The sequence below is a fragment of the Chrysemys picta genome, chromosome 4 (genome assembly GCF_011386835.1).
Source record: "Chrysemys picta bellii isolate R12L10 chromosome 4, ASM1138683v2, whole genome shotgun sequence".
NCBI lineage: Eukaryota > Metazoa > Chordata > Testudines > Emydidae > Chrysemys > Chrysemys picta.
The window spans coordinates 94,943,254-94,960,294 of NC_088794.1; the positions used below are offsets into that span (position 1 = coordinate 94,943,254).

The 17,041-nt window shown below is 39.7% G+C and overlaps 1 protein-coding gene across 1 annotated transcript in view; it reads left to right on the forward strand.

The window, feature by feature from the left end:
* The window catches only part of INO80 (INO80 complex ATPase subunit), a 117,122-nt gene that overhangs the window by 13,813 nt on the left and 86,268 nt on the right, over positions 1-17,041 (forward strand). The window contains exons 2-7 of the mRNA XM_005284688.4: positions 5,349-5,534; positions 8,555-8,721; positions 8,842-8,909; positions 11,466-11,627; positions 15,378-15,498; positions 16,791-17,005. Coding sequence (XP_005284745.2) covers positions 5,392-5,534; positions 8,555-8,721; positions 8,842-8,909; positions 11,466-11,627; positions 15,378-15,498; positions 16,791-17,005 — 876 coding nt within the window. The 5' untranslated portion in view covers positions 5,349-5,391. The remainder of the gene's footprint in view (positions 1-5,348; positions 5,535-8,554; positions 8,722-8,841; positions 8,910-11,465; positions 11,628-15,377; positions 15,499-16,790; positions 17,006-17,041) is intronic.

Consider the following 17,041-nt stretch of genomic DNA (forward strand, 5'->3'; position numbering starts at 1 on the left):
GCAACCAACATTATATGTAAAGCTTATTTAGATAAGAATGCCTTGCATAAAGAGATTAAGTATAATGCAACCTTCCACTTGTTTTCATACAAATCCTGTAAGTGGAATATAAATGGCATTTACCACATAATAAAATATAAGAAAGTTCTCTTCTGTCTCAAGTGTGGAAGTGGATATTACCCTAACTCAGGAAATGCATCTAAATACTTCAAAATACAATTAATTGGAAAAAAAAAAGTTTGAGTGGGACAAGTATTTGATGTATACAACAATACACCCATCAAAAGGAAGTTACTGTGTTCATAAAACTTACCCTTTGTGGTTACTACAGTGTTTTGAAAACCAGAGAGGAATATTATCTCTTGCTTTCTGGCACACTGCCTGGGAATCTTAATATTTGGTGTATGTATGCCCCTGTAAATATATCTGTTTTCTGTCTGATTTATTTACTAATTGTTCCCAGCACACACACAAATCATTTATGGGAGGAGATTTTAGTGCTATGTTTAAAATTTGGGTTAGATGAAATTCCCCAATTTACAGATTAGCAAAAAATCTAAAACCTTCAATTCTGTCCTTATGGGAAAAAATGTAGTTGATGTCTGGTGACTGTTAAACCCAAAAAGTAAAGAATCTACTTTCCAAAGTTCATGATTCCTCATCTGGAATAAGTTTGATTTTCATAAAGGCTGAAAAAGCCTCAAAATATTTAGTTTCTGAGGCTCTGATCCTGCTAAAAGTATGCATGAGCTTAAAGTTATTATCTATATTTGGGCAAAAGTTGGATGATGTATTCATATCCTGATGATGATGATGATGATGATATACTCCCCACTGCAACGGTAATCAAGGAGGATATTAAACTATAACTGTTCAAAATCTGTTTTAAAATCATCAGGTCTGGGGGACTTGCATCCAGGAGTTTTAAAAGAGCTGGCTGAGGTGCTGTTTAGACCATTAATTAATTTAATAAGTATATGAACACCGGAGAAGTTCCAGAGGACTGGAAAAAAAAACTAATGTACCAATATTTGGAAAGAGTAAACAGGATGATCTGGATAATTATAGTCCTGTCATTGATCTTTGGTAAAGTAATGGAATTGCTGATACAGGGCTAGATTTAATAAAGAATTAAAGGAGGTTAATTAATAACAGTCAGTATGGGTTTATGGAAAATAGACCTTGTCAAACTAACTTGATATCTTCAAGAGACAAGGTGGGTGAGGTTAATATCTTTTATTGGACCTATTTGTATTGGTGGGAGAGACAAGATAATGAAATTACAATTTAGGTTGATAAAGGTAATAGTGTTGATGGAATATATTTAGACTTCTGTAAGTCATTTAACTTGGTACCACACAACATTTTGATTACAAAACTAGAACTATATAAAATTAGTATGGCACACACTAAGTGGTTTAAAAATTGTCTATTTTTCAAAATGTAATTGTAAATAGTGAATCATTGAGTGGGTGTCTTTCTAGCCAAGTCCTATAGAGATCATTTCTTGGCCCTCCTCTATTTAAGACTTTTATCAGCGATCTGGAATAAAACATAAAATCATTACTGCTTAAACTTGACGATGACAAAAAGATTGGGGGAGTGATAAATAATGAAGAGAACAGGTCACTGATACAGAACAATCTGGATCGGCTGATAAACTGGCCTCAAGCAAACATTTTTCTATACGGCCAAATGTAAGGTCATATTCTTAATTTCTATATATGTAGGCCATACTTGAGGGATGGGGCTCTGTCCTGGGAAGGAGTGACTCTGAAAAAGACTTAGGGGTTTTGGTGGATAATCAGCTGAACATGCGCTCCCAGTGTGAATGTGATCCTTGGATGTGAAAATGGTGAATATCAAAGAGTAAGGAGGTTATTACCTTTGTATTTGGCACTGGTGGAACTGCTACTGGGTTACTGTGTCCAGTTCTAGTGTCTCCAATTCAGGAAGGATGTTGATAAATTGGAGAGGGTTCAGAGAAGAGCCACAAGATTGATTAAAGGATTAGAAAACATGCTTTTATAGTGAGAGATTTAAGGAGCTCAGTCTATTTAGTTTATCAAAGATGGTTAAAGGATGATTTGATCAGTTTATAACTACTTACCTGGAGAACAGAAATTTGATAATAGAGGGATCTTCAGTTTAGCAGACAAAGGTGTAACAGGAGTCAGTGTCTGGAAGTTGAAGATAAACAAATTCAGATTAGAAATCAGATGCAATTTTTTAATAGTAGTAATTAACCATGGGAACAATTTACCAAGGGTTGTGGTGGATTCTCCATCTCTGGAAATTTTTAAATCAAGACTGCATATTTTTCTAAAAGATATGCTCTAGTTCAACCACACCCATTTAATTTAAAGTAGAATTCAGGTCAGGGAAGTCTTATGGCCTGTGTTATGCAGGAGGTCAGACTATGTAAACTCAGAAATCCTTTCTGGCCTTAAAATCTACAAATCTTTACTAAGTCCTTGCAGAATCAAGGCCAAAAATGGGTACAGTACTCATTTCAGAAGACCCAGACCCTTGACTAAAAGCACAAGCTAAAAATAAAACACATTTGTTTACTTCAGTCATTGAAAAAATGTAGCAATATTTTGATATAAATAACAATGGGGAATTCTCCTTTCAAGTTTTGTGGCATTCAAAGATACCTTTTGAGAAATTGTTATTACGCATATGACACAAACCAGAAGAATTAGTTAGAGGGCAATTGATCTTGGCAAAGAAACTATAAAACTCTTCAACAGCTGATTTATGGTGCTGCCCAAGAAACAAAATCTCAAACTGAACAAATTTATCTGCAACTGAATATCATTAACACATAGGTAGGACCCTACCAAATTCACGATCCATTTTTATCAATTTCATGGCCAGAGGGTTTAATGTTGATCAATTTCATGTTTTCAGATGTTTACATCTGAAATTTCAGTGTTGTAACTAGGGATCTCTACCCAAAAGGTACCTGGAAGTGGGTCTCATCTGGCCCCTTCATCCCCACCCCACCCCACCCTGAGTTGCCATGCAAGGGAAGGACAAGTCTTGTCACTCCCCAGCCCAGTAGGGACTTGTAGCTAGGAGCTGGGGCACTCCCAGCAGCCGGGGAATATTGGATCATCTCCACAAGTCTCCTCCAGCTACAAGAACCTCTGAGGCTGGAGCTTCCTGCAGCAGGGGAAAGCACTCTGAGGTGGATTTGATCTGCCTGGGAGAGCTGCCCTACGGGGAAGGACAAGTCCTGTCCCTTGCCAGACCAGCAGCAAGAAGGAGAGCAGATTTCACAAGAAAGGGCTTATTTCACAGTCTGTGACATGTTTTTTCACTGTCATGAATTGGTAGGGCCCTACACATAGGGCATAAGTAGCTCTCATATGTGCAGTAACTTTTTTTGAATTTGGAAATAAAACCAATCATATGTGTTCAAAAATAAGCTTTCTTATTACTGTCCTGACCATTATGCCTGTATTTGTAACAGAAGAAAACAAAAGAACAATTGATAAGGTTGTAGTAGAGACCTTCTCAAAGTCTGCTAAACATTTATTTACCTTGAATAATTTCAGCAACATAAATATTTCAGGCTTTTTTGGAGAACCTAAAATCCTGAAGATAAAGAACAGTTTGAAGCAAAAAGGCTATTTGGGATTAGTGTTAGACAACCCAGGAGCTTTCAGTAACGTTACTAAATGGACTGGGTAAGAAAGGAATTTGGATGATTTTTAAAAAATACATAAGAAAAAAAATACATAGGCAATAGTTGATACTAAATATAGCAAAAGGAGCAACAGTTTAATTTTAGACTGTAAGCTGTTTTGGGCAAGAATTTGTAGTATGATTGTAAACCAAATATCAAGCACACCTTGTGGCACTATAAAAGTAATAGTTATGATATGCATGAGGAAAAAGATATGCATGAGGGAAAAATACATTGTAGCTTCAACTGTGAACTTAAGCGGGGTCCACTCAAAAAGTTCTTCTCCTGTGTTGGTTTTTGTGACTCCTTTCTCTTCCAGAACACCTTATATAAGATTCAACTGAAAAAAGGTTTCTCTAACTTTTTTTAATCTCTGGGTTAAAAGTATGCAGTTCATATGATATATGTTGCTGCCCATTTCATTCAAAGATCAGCTTGTTTCCTTTAATAATGGTAAATGTTTCAGTACATGATTCTTACTTTCATCGGTTGGATTCTTTGTACTTCCTGTGTTCCTACCTCAATATTATTTGATATAAGGCATTGTTGTACTAGATCAGGCCACTGCTCAGTCTCTCTGAAAATAGACCATAAATGGCTATAGGAAAATATAGATAACTTATTTGGCCAAATTAACATTGTTGTTGAAATTCTAGTTTGTGCATTTCCTGATATTTTTTTTTAAACTATGCAGCCTTAGTATTGCATTAACAGATTTTGCAGCTTATATACGTATACAAAGTTGTGTAATTTAACGTGCCCAGAATTTTGTATTCCTATTCTTGGTGACCATATATTGAAATAAGGTGCTTGTCAGCTAGCCAAAGAGAGGAACAGAAGTTTTATGAGCTGGGGACAAAAGTGATCAATGATATAGCAACACTAGAATAGCATAACTGTTGGCTTGTTTTGAAACTCTTATTTCAGTCAATTGGTTGACCAGTGTGCTTGAAATAATCCCTTATTAAAACGTTATTGCCATATTTAAAGTGCTGTAGAAACATTAATGAATCCCCATAACTATTTTGTGAGGTAGATATGTATTACTATTCCCATTTTACGATGCAGACTGAGGCAGAATGGTGAAGTGACTTGTCCAAGACCACACATGGTGGCGGAGTCCACAATAAAACTAACGTTGGGAATGGGCTTTCCTGACGCCACACCCCGTTAGTATCTCCAGAACCCAATACTTAATAAAAGTCAACCCTCTGTGTTTCTAATATCTAGGTGGCAGCAGTTAGCCTGTTTGTAACAGGATGAAGGTGCACTACAGAAAAGCGCAACAACTTCATTGTTGATTTATTTTATTTTATTTTATTTTATTTTATTTCTTACTGCTTAAGAATTTTTTGTTCCCAGAAAGTTTTGTCAATTTGATTTCACGGAAAGTTTTTGGGAAACATGTTTCACATCCCCAGTCATTCCAACTTTCCATTGTTCTCTGGCTAGTCTTTCGGTTACTTCAGAAATCTCTAGATTGTAAGCTCTTTTGATGAGGAACCCTGTTTCTCTCTGTCTTCTATGAAGTGTTTAGCATCTTCTGGGGTTCTATTCTATAATATGCAATATATTCTGCCAGTGCACTTAATTCCTTCTCTTCAGTCCCTGGTAATTGACGTAATAGTAATGGGTGCATTTTGTTCTCATCCAGCTGTGTGTTTGGAGGCATCTGTGCATGAGGACAGATTTGTTCTATGGCCTCGGAGCTGGGTGCCAGGGAGGATGGCAGCTGCACAGAGCTGGCAAAGCCCCTCTATCTGCAATGTCTGGAGAGAGCTCTGCGATTGGATCAGTTTCTACGACAGACATCCACCATCTTCAACAGGAGTATATCCAGGTACCAAAAACCTATCCTGTTTTAGGTTGGGAATGCCCAGAAAAGAGACATTGTATAGTATTGTTTCCAGGCAGCTCCCATAGTAAGGGGTTAGTAACCACTTGTACAAAGTATAAATCCTGCTTTTTCAAGGATTTTTGTTCTATGGTCTTTTTACCTAACATTGATTGGTTACTTGGCTCATTGTTAGCCCATAATGGTCAAGAATTCTTTTTGTCAGCTTTTACTAAAAAGTAGGCTTAGTTTATTAAATCTTAAAATAGTTTTTCAGGGAATTGGCCCTTAATCATTGGCAACATCTCAGTGCTGTTGTCAGACACAGAATTGTGTGTTAGGAGACAAATAGAACTATTAAGAAACAAAAATCTTCTCTTAAAAAAACAAACCAACCAACCAACCTACCAGTATCATCTTTGTAAAACATGTTGAGATCTTCCAATGAGAAGTGCTATGTAAGCGTAAAGTATTATTACATGTACAAGTCAAACATGACTTTAGTAAGGTGTCCATTAGCATCCTTGGTAAAATGTTTCATTCAAACAAATTTAATTTTCTATATGAATTTTGGATATGGAAATTGATGTGAAATAACAGGGTTTTTTTGGGGGGGGGGTCAGAAAATTGGTTACCCATAGGAAAATGTAAAAAGGAGTAGACTTTTTTATCACCATTTATTGCTTTTATGATTTCTTCTGTTGTATTACCGAAGAGCAGTAGCAATGCCATAGCTAAAGGTGAGCAGAGCTTTCTGTTCAAGAGCTCATTTTTCAGAGTGCTCTAAAATGCATATGAATATTTATAGGCAGATTGCCTTGAAAATTGCCATGAAATATCAGGGCAGGGGTAGAGTTAATGGTGCAAATCTGGGGTTATTTGCTCCAGTGGGTCAAGTTACAGACTCCCCTTCAAAATGACCCACTTTTAAAAAAAATTCCGTTCTGAATCTTTCCCCCTCCCCCCCTTCAGAGCTGGGGGGAAAATATAGGAAGGATCCACATGAAACTGATATCAGTGGATTTCTCATTATTTCAGCTAGTGAATGCCACGGAGAATCATCTACGACACTATTTCAAAAGTTTAGACTTTTTCTGGTTCTGTAAAGGGGTTCACAACTGTTGGTAGTCAAATCTGGGATGGAAGAAGGATAGAACCAAAACACATCAATTTCAAGTTGATTTTTCAAAAGGTTGTATAATTTACAAGCACATCCAGATTGGTTTAAAATTTAGTATGCCAGTAGAGGAGGTGGATTACAGTTTGTGGTGTAAATTTGGAGTCACTGGGTCAAGAGTTTCCTAAGATACAGCCCTTAACGAGGCTTGCTTTTACTTTTCAATGTGTTCTAAATGCGTGTCTAGGCAGATATGCCACAGGATAGTAGATATGGCAAATTTGGGATTATCTGGTCAAGGAGTTCCCAAGATGAAGTCCTTCCCCCCAGTTACCTGCTTTTAATTTTCAGTGTGTTCTAGAATCACGCACGCATCAACAAAACTGGGTGGGTAATTGAGAATGGTCATGCTACAAGTACACAGCATTGAGAAACATGGGGAATTGAGAATGAACATGTTCTATATGTGACACAGCTACATAAGTTCTGAGATGTGGGCAAGGAGCTGAGACAAAGAAACCTGTGCCCAGGCTTATCTCACGGCTCAGGTTCTTACTTAATTCATGCTCCCCAAGGAAATGCTCAATGAGTGAGAAGCTGAATGAGTGACCCGCTCAGTTGGTGGCTTAGGCTGAGTGGAGCTGATCTGAACTTTAACTTTGCCTTTGAAGCACTAACACTAAGACTTACAACTATAACAGTACCTTACTCCTCCATAACCAACCCTGTCACTTTGTACACTGCACAACTCCAAGTCAGCACTCCCACTCATGCAGTCCAGTGGAGCCTTGCTGTGCTCTGTGCAGCCCTCTTGATCCAGAGAATACTTGTGGCTGGTTGGAAAAGGCTAAGGGAGAGGTCAGGTACTATGATCTTCCTGATGATTTAGGACAGGGATCAAAGTGGGCAGAGCTGAGTGTGTGTAGTGTCATCTTAATTCTGCATTGCTTGTTTTCTAACATTTATGTTCTGGGAATTGAGTTCTCCTGCTCTAGAAGGGCATGAGATGCATAGAGCAGCACTGAGCACCTACAACCTTAACTCAACATTAACAAAGTTTTGGGTGTAAATACCAACATATGATCCTTTCCACCTTTCCTTTATTCGGATATGTCTGGGCAATGTCATTGAATATGAGCCTGAGAACCATTCTATGTTTTTGGTATGATGATCCACTGCATGTATCATGTTTGATTATCTCCAATTCTCGGGTGGTTACAAGACCTCATTTCAGTGCAATTTTATAGCATAGGACAATATGTGCAATGTCTTGGTTTATCAGTTAATTGCATATGTGGCTGAGAACAATACAGTGCTTGAAGACCATAAATTTCCAGCAAAGAGCTGAACACATTTATCTATATAATACATAGAGCAGGTAAAGAGTAGTGACTTGTAATGCCCTTTAATACAGATTTCATAAAAGATATCAGACTCCACTATACCAGATTGCTTAAATGGTCTTTGAAATAGAGGGCCATCCATAAGACCTACATCAATTACCAGACTCTCTTCTGTCACCTCCTCTTCCAAAATTTTCCATGAAATGTTGCTCTAGACTCATTTTCCTATTTCCCAAGATCCTTCTCCCTGGAATAATAAGGCAAAATTATGACTTCATTTGCTTTGCATTTATATTTTTAAATCACTACACCATTTTATTAAAAGGTTTATGATACATGAATTTGCCACTGCTCTGTAAATTGATAATAAGAAGTTAACATTAATCAATGCTTCAAATTGTATAATTGTTGCTGAAAGTTTGAGACCTTTCCAATCCCTAATTCCTAATCTCCAGTACAAGTGCCACACAGGAAAATTGCATTTTCTACAATGTCTTTTATGGGTGTCCTTGCCCCTAGTGTTTTCCTCTCCTGCTGTGATCATATTTTTGTGTGTCCTATTGCAGTGATGAAAGCGAGGATGGATTGGATGACAATCCTTTGCTGCCACAGTCTGGGGATTCCCTGATGCAAGTTAAAGAAGAGCCCCCAAATTCATTGCTTGGGGAATCTTCTGGAGCAGGAAATTCTGGGATGTTAAACACACATTCCCTCAATGGAATACTGCAGCCAGGTGAGTGTGCATCAGATTGAATTCCTGCTTGCTATGGGGTAAGGTGGCTTCTTTGTTTATATTTATAGGTTTTTTTCTTTAAATTCACTTACTTCATCATAAAATGTCCTCTTTAAACAGAGCCAAAGTCAGAAAAAGGGAGTTTGTATAACTTTTCCAAACTGAAGAAAAGCAGAAAGTGGCTGAAGGTAAGAGTACTGGAGGTAAAGGGGAGCTGTGATCAATAACTATTGTGGTGTACTCTCTAGGAATGTTCTACCTGGACTGGGGAACAAAAGTGGTTGTGTGGTGGTACTCCCTAGTGTGCTTATGAACACTGAATGCTTTTTAAAAAAAAAACAAAAAAACTTGAATCTGCTAGTAAACACTGATGAAAGTATGGCACATTCATTTATTAACTTGTGTATTATTAATCATGTTTATTATGGCAGTGGCTAAGGGCCAACCAAGAATGGTGGGGCCATTGTGGTAGGTGCTGTACAAACATGGAGTAGGAGACATTCCGTGCCCTCAAGAGTTTATGGTCTAAATAGACAAGACAGATATGGTAGGTGGAAAGGGAGTGAATAAGCAGAGCGAACAAAGTGATGGCAGCCAATGTCATGTTAGTTCCACTTTTTCTTTCTTTCTTTCTTTCTTTCTTTTTTTTTTTGGTGGGTTTACTTAAGAGAGAAAAGCTAAATGGAAAGAAAAGGGAAATGGAGCGGTGAAGGGGGTAGGGGAAAAGAGAATAAGAGGGGCAGGTGTGGAGTGAAGCCAAGGTGAAGAGACTGCTCCAACCCTCTTCCTTTCCCTTCCCTCACAAACAGCCAATCAAATGTAGTGCACTAAACATTTCCTCTGACTATAAGCCTCTCAGTGGTTCAGAAGGAAGGAGATGGCGGTGTGCAGGAAACTCCTTACAAGTCTGGGACCGAGCATCAGGCTGTTTCTCCCTCTGCATCCATGGGCTGGGGAGGGGTGTGTGTGTGTGTGTATCTGGATCTGGGCTGCGGGAGGGGGTGGGGGTTGGGTGTATTGGGTACTGGGGGGGAGTGGTTGTGGCTGTCTGCTCCCCCCGGGCTAGGCTATAGCGGGGGATGGGGGCAGAGAAACAGGAACCGAATTGTCCTAGTGGTTTCTTTAACTCTCTACTCCAGGGGGAATTTTTGTGTGTCTGTATTATTAGACATATTTGCTGACAGATATTTTGAAATAAATTGCCGAAATAATTGAAACTGGCGTGATTATGTGGTGTTATTTTAACAAATAAAATGTGCAGAGTTTTGCAGAATTTTTAATTTTTTGGCGTAGAATGCCCTCAGAAGTAGCTCTTGCACTTTCTTGGTCTCTTCTCTTTTGTTCACTGCACCCTCTTCATTAGCTCAATGTAAAATCTGACTACTTTTCAGAAAGCTTTGGTGTTAGTTTCCGTATTATTAAGGGGAAGGACAGCTTTTATTTAGATTAAAAAACCCCCAAAAAACAACAAACCCTACCAAAACAAAATGGTATGTTCTACACTCAGTTCTGTCCTGGGGGAGAGGGTGAGTGAGAGAGTGACCACACATGACAGATGTTAGTCACACTGCTTAATGTGCTACTGGAAGGCTCTCTGATGCTATGGTAATGTATGGTACGAAAACCTATATAGAACAGAATGCAGTCATGGTCTCCTTGGATCAGGGTCTTAGTCTCCTCTATATTCTGAAATAGTGACTGAACTGATGACACTCAGTGAATGATAGTATTTTTAGTTTATTTAAATGAGGTGTGTGTTCAAAAACATGAAATATATCTACTACCATGTCCAAATTACAATGAGCTGTGGTCAAATAAATGAAATGGACATCTGAGGCCCAATTTATTATTGCTCCAGGTCTGAATGGGAAAGGAGAATGGTGGCTTTATGCTCCTTTATTCTGGAGCTGGTCCCCAGTGAAGGTAAAGTAGTTTTAGGACTTGACATAACTTATACCTCACTGTGTATGGCCTCTAAGGCTCTTCTGGCTTTGTATAAAGAGAGAGAATGTTTTCCTTAGTGTATGGTGCTTGGTCTTTGAGGAATGCTCTCCTGAAAAATTATCATAATGGCTCAGGCCACAGGTTCATCAAATTTGATATTTTGCTTTTGGTAGTTGCCAGCATCTTCAGAGAGAGGCAGAAATCCCAATAAGGTAATTATGCAGTGCAATATGTGGTGAGAGGTGGGGTGTGTGTGTGTGTGTAACATTCCTTTCTCTCCTTCATCATTGCTCCTCTTATGTCCAGAATCATGAGGTTAAATTTCATATAGAATTTTTAGCTTTGTTACAGTGATAAATTTACTGTATTCTTTTGTGAATCCAGCTATGGTATTTCTGATCTGTTGCAGCACTAAGATATGCAGGTTAACCTGAACACTTGAAAAAATGCTTGCCATTTACTGCCCCTTCAGTTTAATCAAGTGTCCCTTTGAAATCAAATAATACAGGAAAAGGAATTAGAATCAGTGGTATAACTAAAGAGAATGGTGCAGTAATTGCTGCTTTGGCTGCATATGAGGCATTCCGTTTCTTAGGACAGACTAAGAAAAGTATTTGTGTTTTGCATGGAAATGCTTCTTGGTGATTTCAAATAGGAAGCACTGTATGAATGGTAATTACTGCAGTTGGGTCAATTTTGGAGTACTTAATTGGGCAAAAAACTGCTGGAATTCTGCCTAAGTAACAAATTCACTGTGAGGTGTGCTGTTGTTAAACTAGAGATGCTTTCACTCTTGCCAGAGCATCCTCCTGAGTGACGACTCCAGTGACACGGATTCACCAAGTGATGAGGATGGAGAGGAGGAGGAGGAGTTTTCTCTTAGCCGTGAGGAGCTTCATAATATGCTGCGATTGCACAAGTATAAGAAACTGCATCAAAGTAAATACAGCAAGGACAAAGAGGTAAAATACCCGTAATGTGACACACTTCTCACGAATTTTTGACTCTTTGATTTCCCCCCCCCCTGTTTTTTAAATATAGTGCAATATTTTAATTGATCTTAAACTTGCTTACAGAACTGTAGTCTCTGGCAGACTAGGAAAACATCCTATTGTGCAGCACCCCAGGACAACCTAAAACTTGATCCAAACAAATGTAATTTAGTTACAGACCAATGGGCAAGCTGCTGACCTTACATTCTAGAATCCCCTATTCTGAGAATCCCCCAACATTATACAAACACCAGTGCACTGGTGGTATCTCTCCCTACCCCAAACCCATGTCCCTCCTCGCCAGAGCTAACTACTATCCTGAGACTAGAATTTACTCAGCAAGTGTGAGAAGTGAGGTGTTATGGGATACATTTTGGTATAGCTAGCTGCCGCAGTTAAGGTTGAAATGGTATTTTTAAATCGCAGGCAGCAATTCATAGCCCACACACAGCCTCTCTGCAGTGAGAGAATAGTCATGAGCGCTCTACTTTTTCAGCAGAGGTTTCTGTCTCTTCCCCCCCACACCCCTGCTTTCTCCCTGGTTTTGTTGATTTTTCATTTTTCTCAGTCTTTTTCCTTTCTTCGCTTTCCTTTTCACATTCCAGACACGTCTTCTCACACACTTACAAATTCCTATAACTTTCCCTCACTAACTGTCCTTCTTTCTCTACCCCTTTTGGGAGAAGAGGGGATCCTGCTGCTGTCACTGCACTTTTAGATCTCTCCAACTGTTATGGACCCTTCTGATTCCACATTCCATCCTTTCTTACATTAAAGGAATGTTGCCCAAACTGTTTTGCTTTCTATTTGAATTGCAGTAGAAAGTGTGTGGAGGGCAAACACTCCCTGTATTCCACATTACATACTGACAAACCATAGTGCTGGGCCAGAGTCTGAAATGAAAATTGGCGCCCTCACTTCAATTTCCTTGTCAATTCCACCAAATGGGTGGAAAAATAGATGATTTTCCCAAGCTTCTCATTGCTTCTGTCCAGTTTTCTGTCCTTGTTCATCCAGTACAGTCTTGTCAGTGAGTGGCCTCCTCCCGGCACCCCCTTGTGGCCTCAGGGGAGCCTGGCAAGCAGCCCCTCAGCTCAGTTTCCCCCCCTTCAAGGAGCTTCTTAAATATACTCCACACAGACTTTCATAAGTCTAATGACAGCAGCTGATCTTAGAGTCTGATTTTATTTGCATGAAGTTCTTCTACAGCAGCCTTTAGCTGGGAACAGCCCCTCCCCCCGAGCATCCATCCTTCAGCTTCCTGCTGCCTTTTATAGGAAAATCAGATGATCCCTGCTTAGTAACTAGGGTTAGTTGGCCTCAAGCCTCTAGCCTTTAAGGGGCAAACCACCTTTTTACAAATCACATATTAAATTTTGGGAAGAGGCCCCAATTTAACTCTATATGCATTCATATTCCTGAAAGTGCAGTATAGAACACAATTGTCGTTAGGCCTTTTAAAAAAAAAATGGAGGCTGATTACACTAGTTGTTGTTATTTTCAGACTATAGTTCGAGGTACCATTCAGCTGAAACACCCACAATATTCAGTAGCTTGTCCCCAAGGGGGAAGAGAGAACATGCATACAAAAGAGTTTTGTTACAAATTTATTTTTGTGCCGGAAGTCTCACTACTTCTCCAAAAGCTTCCTGGTTAACTGGAGCAGAAGATTAATCTGACAGTATGTTCAGAAGTAAAAAGTCAACTAAACTAGAGAGCAGGACAGAGATTTCCCTGTTATCTGAAATTTGTATACACCACTTAGTTATTATGGTGACTGGTACTTCAGAAGTGCTGATTTTTGACTATTGAAAATGTTTTGTCAACTATATATATTTTTTTATTTGACAACCTGAATCTTAGTTAGTTGTATTTGGAGTAATTGCTTTAAACACTCTTTTCCTAGCCTGATCTATGGACACTCTACTTGTGTTGTTGTCTGTAGAGTCATGGAAATGATATAATTTCTGGATTAGACTATTAAAAAACAGATGCTGTACCCTCTTCATGCTTAAAGGGATGCTGTCCACTTCAATTAAAAAAAAATAATTAAAAATAATTTCAGGTACTACATCTGCCCTATGGTTCCTCAGGCAGCATTTATGGTACAGCAGTTGTGTTTCCCTATTTTTTTTAAAATGTTTTTCTCAAATTGCTGTGTGAAATGCTCACACAAACAACTAAGGACATTGATTGACTAGGTAGGAATGACTTCATACAAAATGCTATCTAATGCACAAAGTATACAAACTGGAAAAATAGAGCTTTTGTTTTTTCCCCCACCTCTCATCTGTCAATTATAGTAATTGTATGATATTAACAAGTAAACACCTGTCTTCAAGTAGGCTGGAGTCTGTCTCAGAGGAGGGAGGATTTGGCCCCCACCCATTCTTGCAGAGGATTCTGTGTATGTGGTCCCTTCATGCCACCTCAGCATAGGACTCTGTGTTAGGTTCCCGCTATTGCTACCCCAAGAGAGCTATGATGGAGTGGCACGTTGAAGTCTCTACCACACACACTTAGTCCTCTACTGGGTTAGTGTCCAGAGGAGTGGGGAGCACCCATTTGTAGAAATACCTGCCCTGGCTGCCACCCAAACATGAGAGTGCAGCCTTCCCACTCCCTCCTCTTTTTTTCCTCTAGAGAGATTGAGGATGGGTTGGCCTTAGGTCCTTCCTTCACCCAAGGGAGAAGCAGTAGTGTCTGGTTACTCAGATTGAGTACTAGGAGCAATTGCAATGACTCTCACTAATTCTGGCCAGCTGGGAGCTGCAAAGACAGGGCCTCCACTTTCTCTGGCTGCTGAGAGATGCTGTGGTGGCTATGACTCCCTTACTACCCAGAGTGCACCAAAGGAAGCAGGAGCATCCTGCCCCTTCATTGGTGGCTGGCGGGGAGGGGGCCCTCTCTTTTCTCCATCACACTCAAGACAGGCAGGAAGACCCCCTCTTCCCTTGATGGTAGTGGTGACCCATACCCCTTTCAAGATGTGGCAGTTGTTGTCCCCATCCCCCTCAGCGAGTAGGTTCCTAGTCTGCTCTGGTGATGGGCATGGTGCTGTATATGGCTTTCTCCCTCTGTGGGAGCCTGCCTGCAGACTTGACAGAGAACACTGCATTGGCTACACTGGGCATATTTTCACTCTTTACTTTGCAACCATGAAGGTTAGAAACATTACTTTTAAAAAAAAATGAAAATTGAGATTCCGACTTCATCGTGTGACTGCAGGAGGTGGGATCCTATACATGTTCTTATAGTGCCTATGCTTTAATTTAGTGCAGCTTTTTAAGCATCCTATTAGCAACTTGGTGGGAGCCTGATGGCTATGCCTGCTTTGCATAAAATAGAGCAGATTTCAGCTATAAAATGGGAATGTGGCCTATAATAACGATATAGGTCCTAACTTGCAGGTTCTAATTTGAGCCAAGCAAATGGCTATTTGAATTTAGTTGGAGCATTGTATGCTGAGATCTCTAGGCTGTGCAGACAGTTCTTTCATATTACTGTACTAGTGAGGAGGCTGCAATTCACGTTGTAGGGCTTTGGGAACCAAATCTGGCCCAGTGGCTTTACTTTGGGCACCCTATCTTAATCCAGTGCAGTTTTAAATATGGAGGAGTACACATTTTTCAAACTTTTCTTTATGGATAATATTTGAATTCGTTTACCCATCTATAGCTGTTAGCAGTTATGTTGCTTAACTGTTTACTTCTGCTTCAGTTGCAGCAATACCAGTACTACAGTGCAGGGCTACTCTCCACACATGATCCCTACTATGAACAACAGCGCCATCTCCTAGGGCCCAAGAAAAAGAAGTTCAAAGATGAAAAAAAATTAAAAGGTGAGGTAACCGCCCCTGTGTTACTAACTAGAGTTTGTGTGACTAGACTTGTCATATTGTATTTCCACTTACTAATAAACATTAATCTTCAACACCATTGATGGTAGGTAGATCGGCAATATCACATTTTATAGAAAGAACCTAAGACACAGGCTGTGGCTTATCTGCTCCCTCCAGAGAGAGTTGATATAGTTCCTGCCTCCTAGACTTGGTCTCTGACAACTAGACTATGCCTGTCTCTGTCACTCTAGATCTAATACCCTACAATCTCTTTCATTACTCAGTAATGTTTTGGAATCAACAGATATCATTGCATACTGTGGTTCTGGCAAATATAGCAAATGCTTGAAAAGCACAAGAAGTTCCGCATACCTGGATAGTTCTACTTATAAGTATGATCCTTCTAAACAAGGAATTATGGGGACGGAGACCACAGTCTGGAAAGTGGAGGGATGTGTTAGGAAACTGCTGTCTGAGGTGAATTAAAATAGATCTACTTCTGACAGCTCTCAGCTAGAGTTTCTCAGATGCATGTTTTTCAGGAAATGCAGTTTCCTTTCTTGACTGAGCTGTCAGCAGCTAGAAATCTGGGAGGAAACAGGAAGAGAAGGTTGTGAACCATCAATGCAAAGTGGATTCAGCCTTGTGCAAGTACTGAAAGTCTGATCTGTGTTCAAGGAGGTTATTTTGGCCTGCCTGCCTTCCTTCCTTCCCTATCCTCCTGCACATCCCTCTAGCTACATATGTTTTTCTCTCAGAAACTTAGTGTACTTGGCTTTGCAGAATCTCTGCAGCTTACTTGTTAATTATCCAATCCTAGGGTTTGTTAGTTTCCTCTGAACACATAGTATCTGTACTAAATATAACTAGACATCTCTTTCAAATGACCAACAGCTTGGTTTGAGACTTATACTGAATGCTGATCTTGTTCTTTTTAAATGTCTGACTAGAGCTTCACTCAAGGGCAGAAAAACATACCAGCTTCCAAGTATTTTAACTGTACAGGCATGTTTCCCTGGGGAGAGGTGTATCTAGCTCTCATCATCTAGCAATATGATAATTTTCCTGTCTAATGGCTAAGTAATGAAGAGGTAGCTAGTGTTATGAATTGGTGGGCCCAGAATGGGATGAACATAAAACTACTCCTGAACCAGTCCTGTTTTTGTTGGTCCCATTTGTTGTTAGGTATAAAGTGGCTAGGAAAGCAAGGCAAGGGAGGACATACGAGTTGATGTGGAGGATCACAAATGACAGGAAAAGAAACTGATCTTGTGCCCGTTGTTCCCATGCAGCCAAGTTGAAAAAGGTGAAAAAAAAGAGGAGAAGGGATGAAGAACTCTCTTCAGAAGAGTCACCAAGACGCCACCATCACCAGACCAAAGTTTTTGCAAAGTTTTCTCATGATGCACCGCCACCAGGGTCCAAGAAGAAGCACTTGACCATCGAACAGCTGAATGCCCGCCGACGGAAAGTGTGGCTTAGCATTGTCAAAAAGGAGCTACCAAAGGTGAGGTTGGCCAATGGCATTGAATGGCAGATGCCA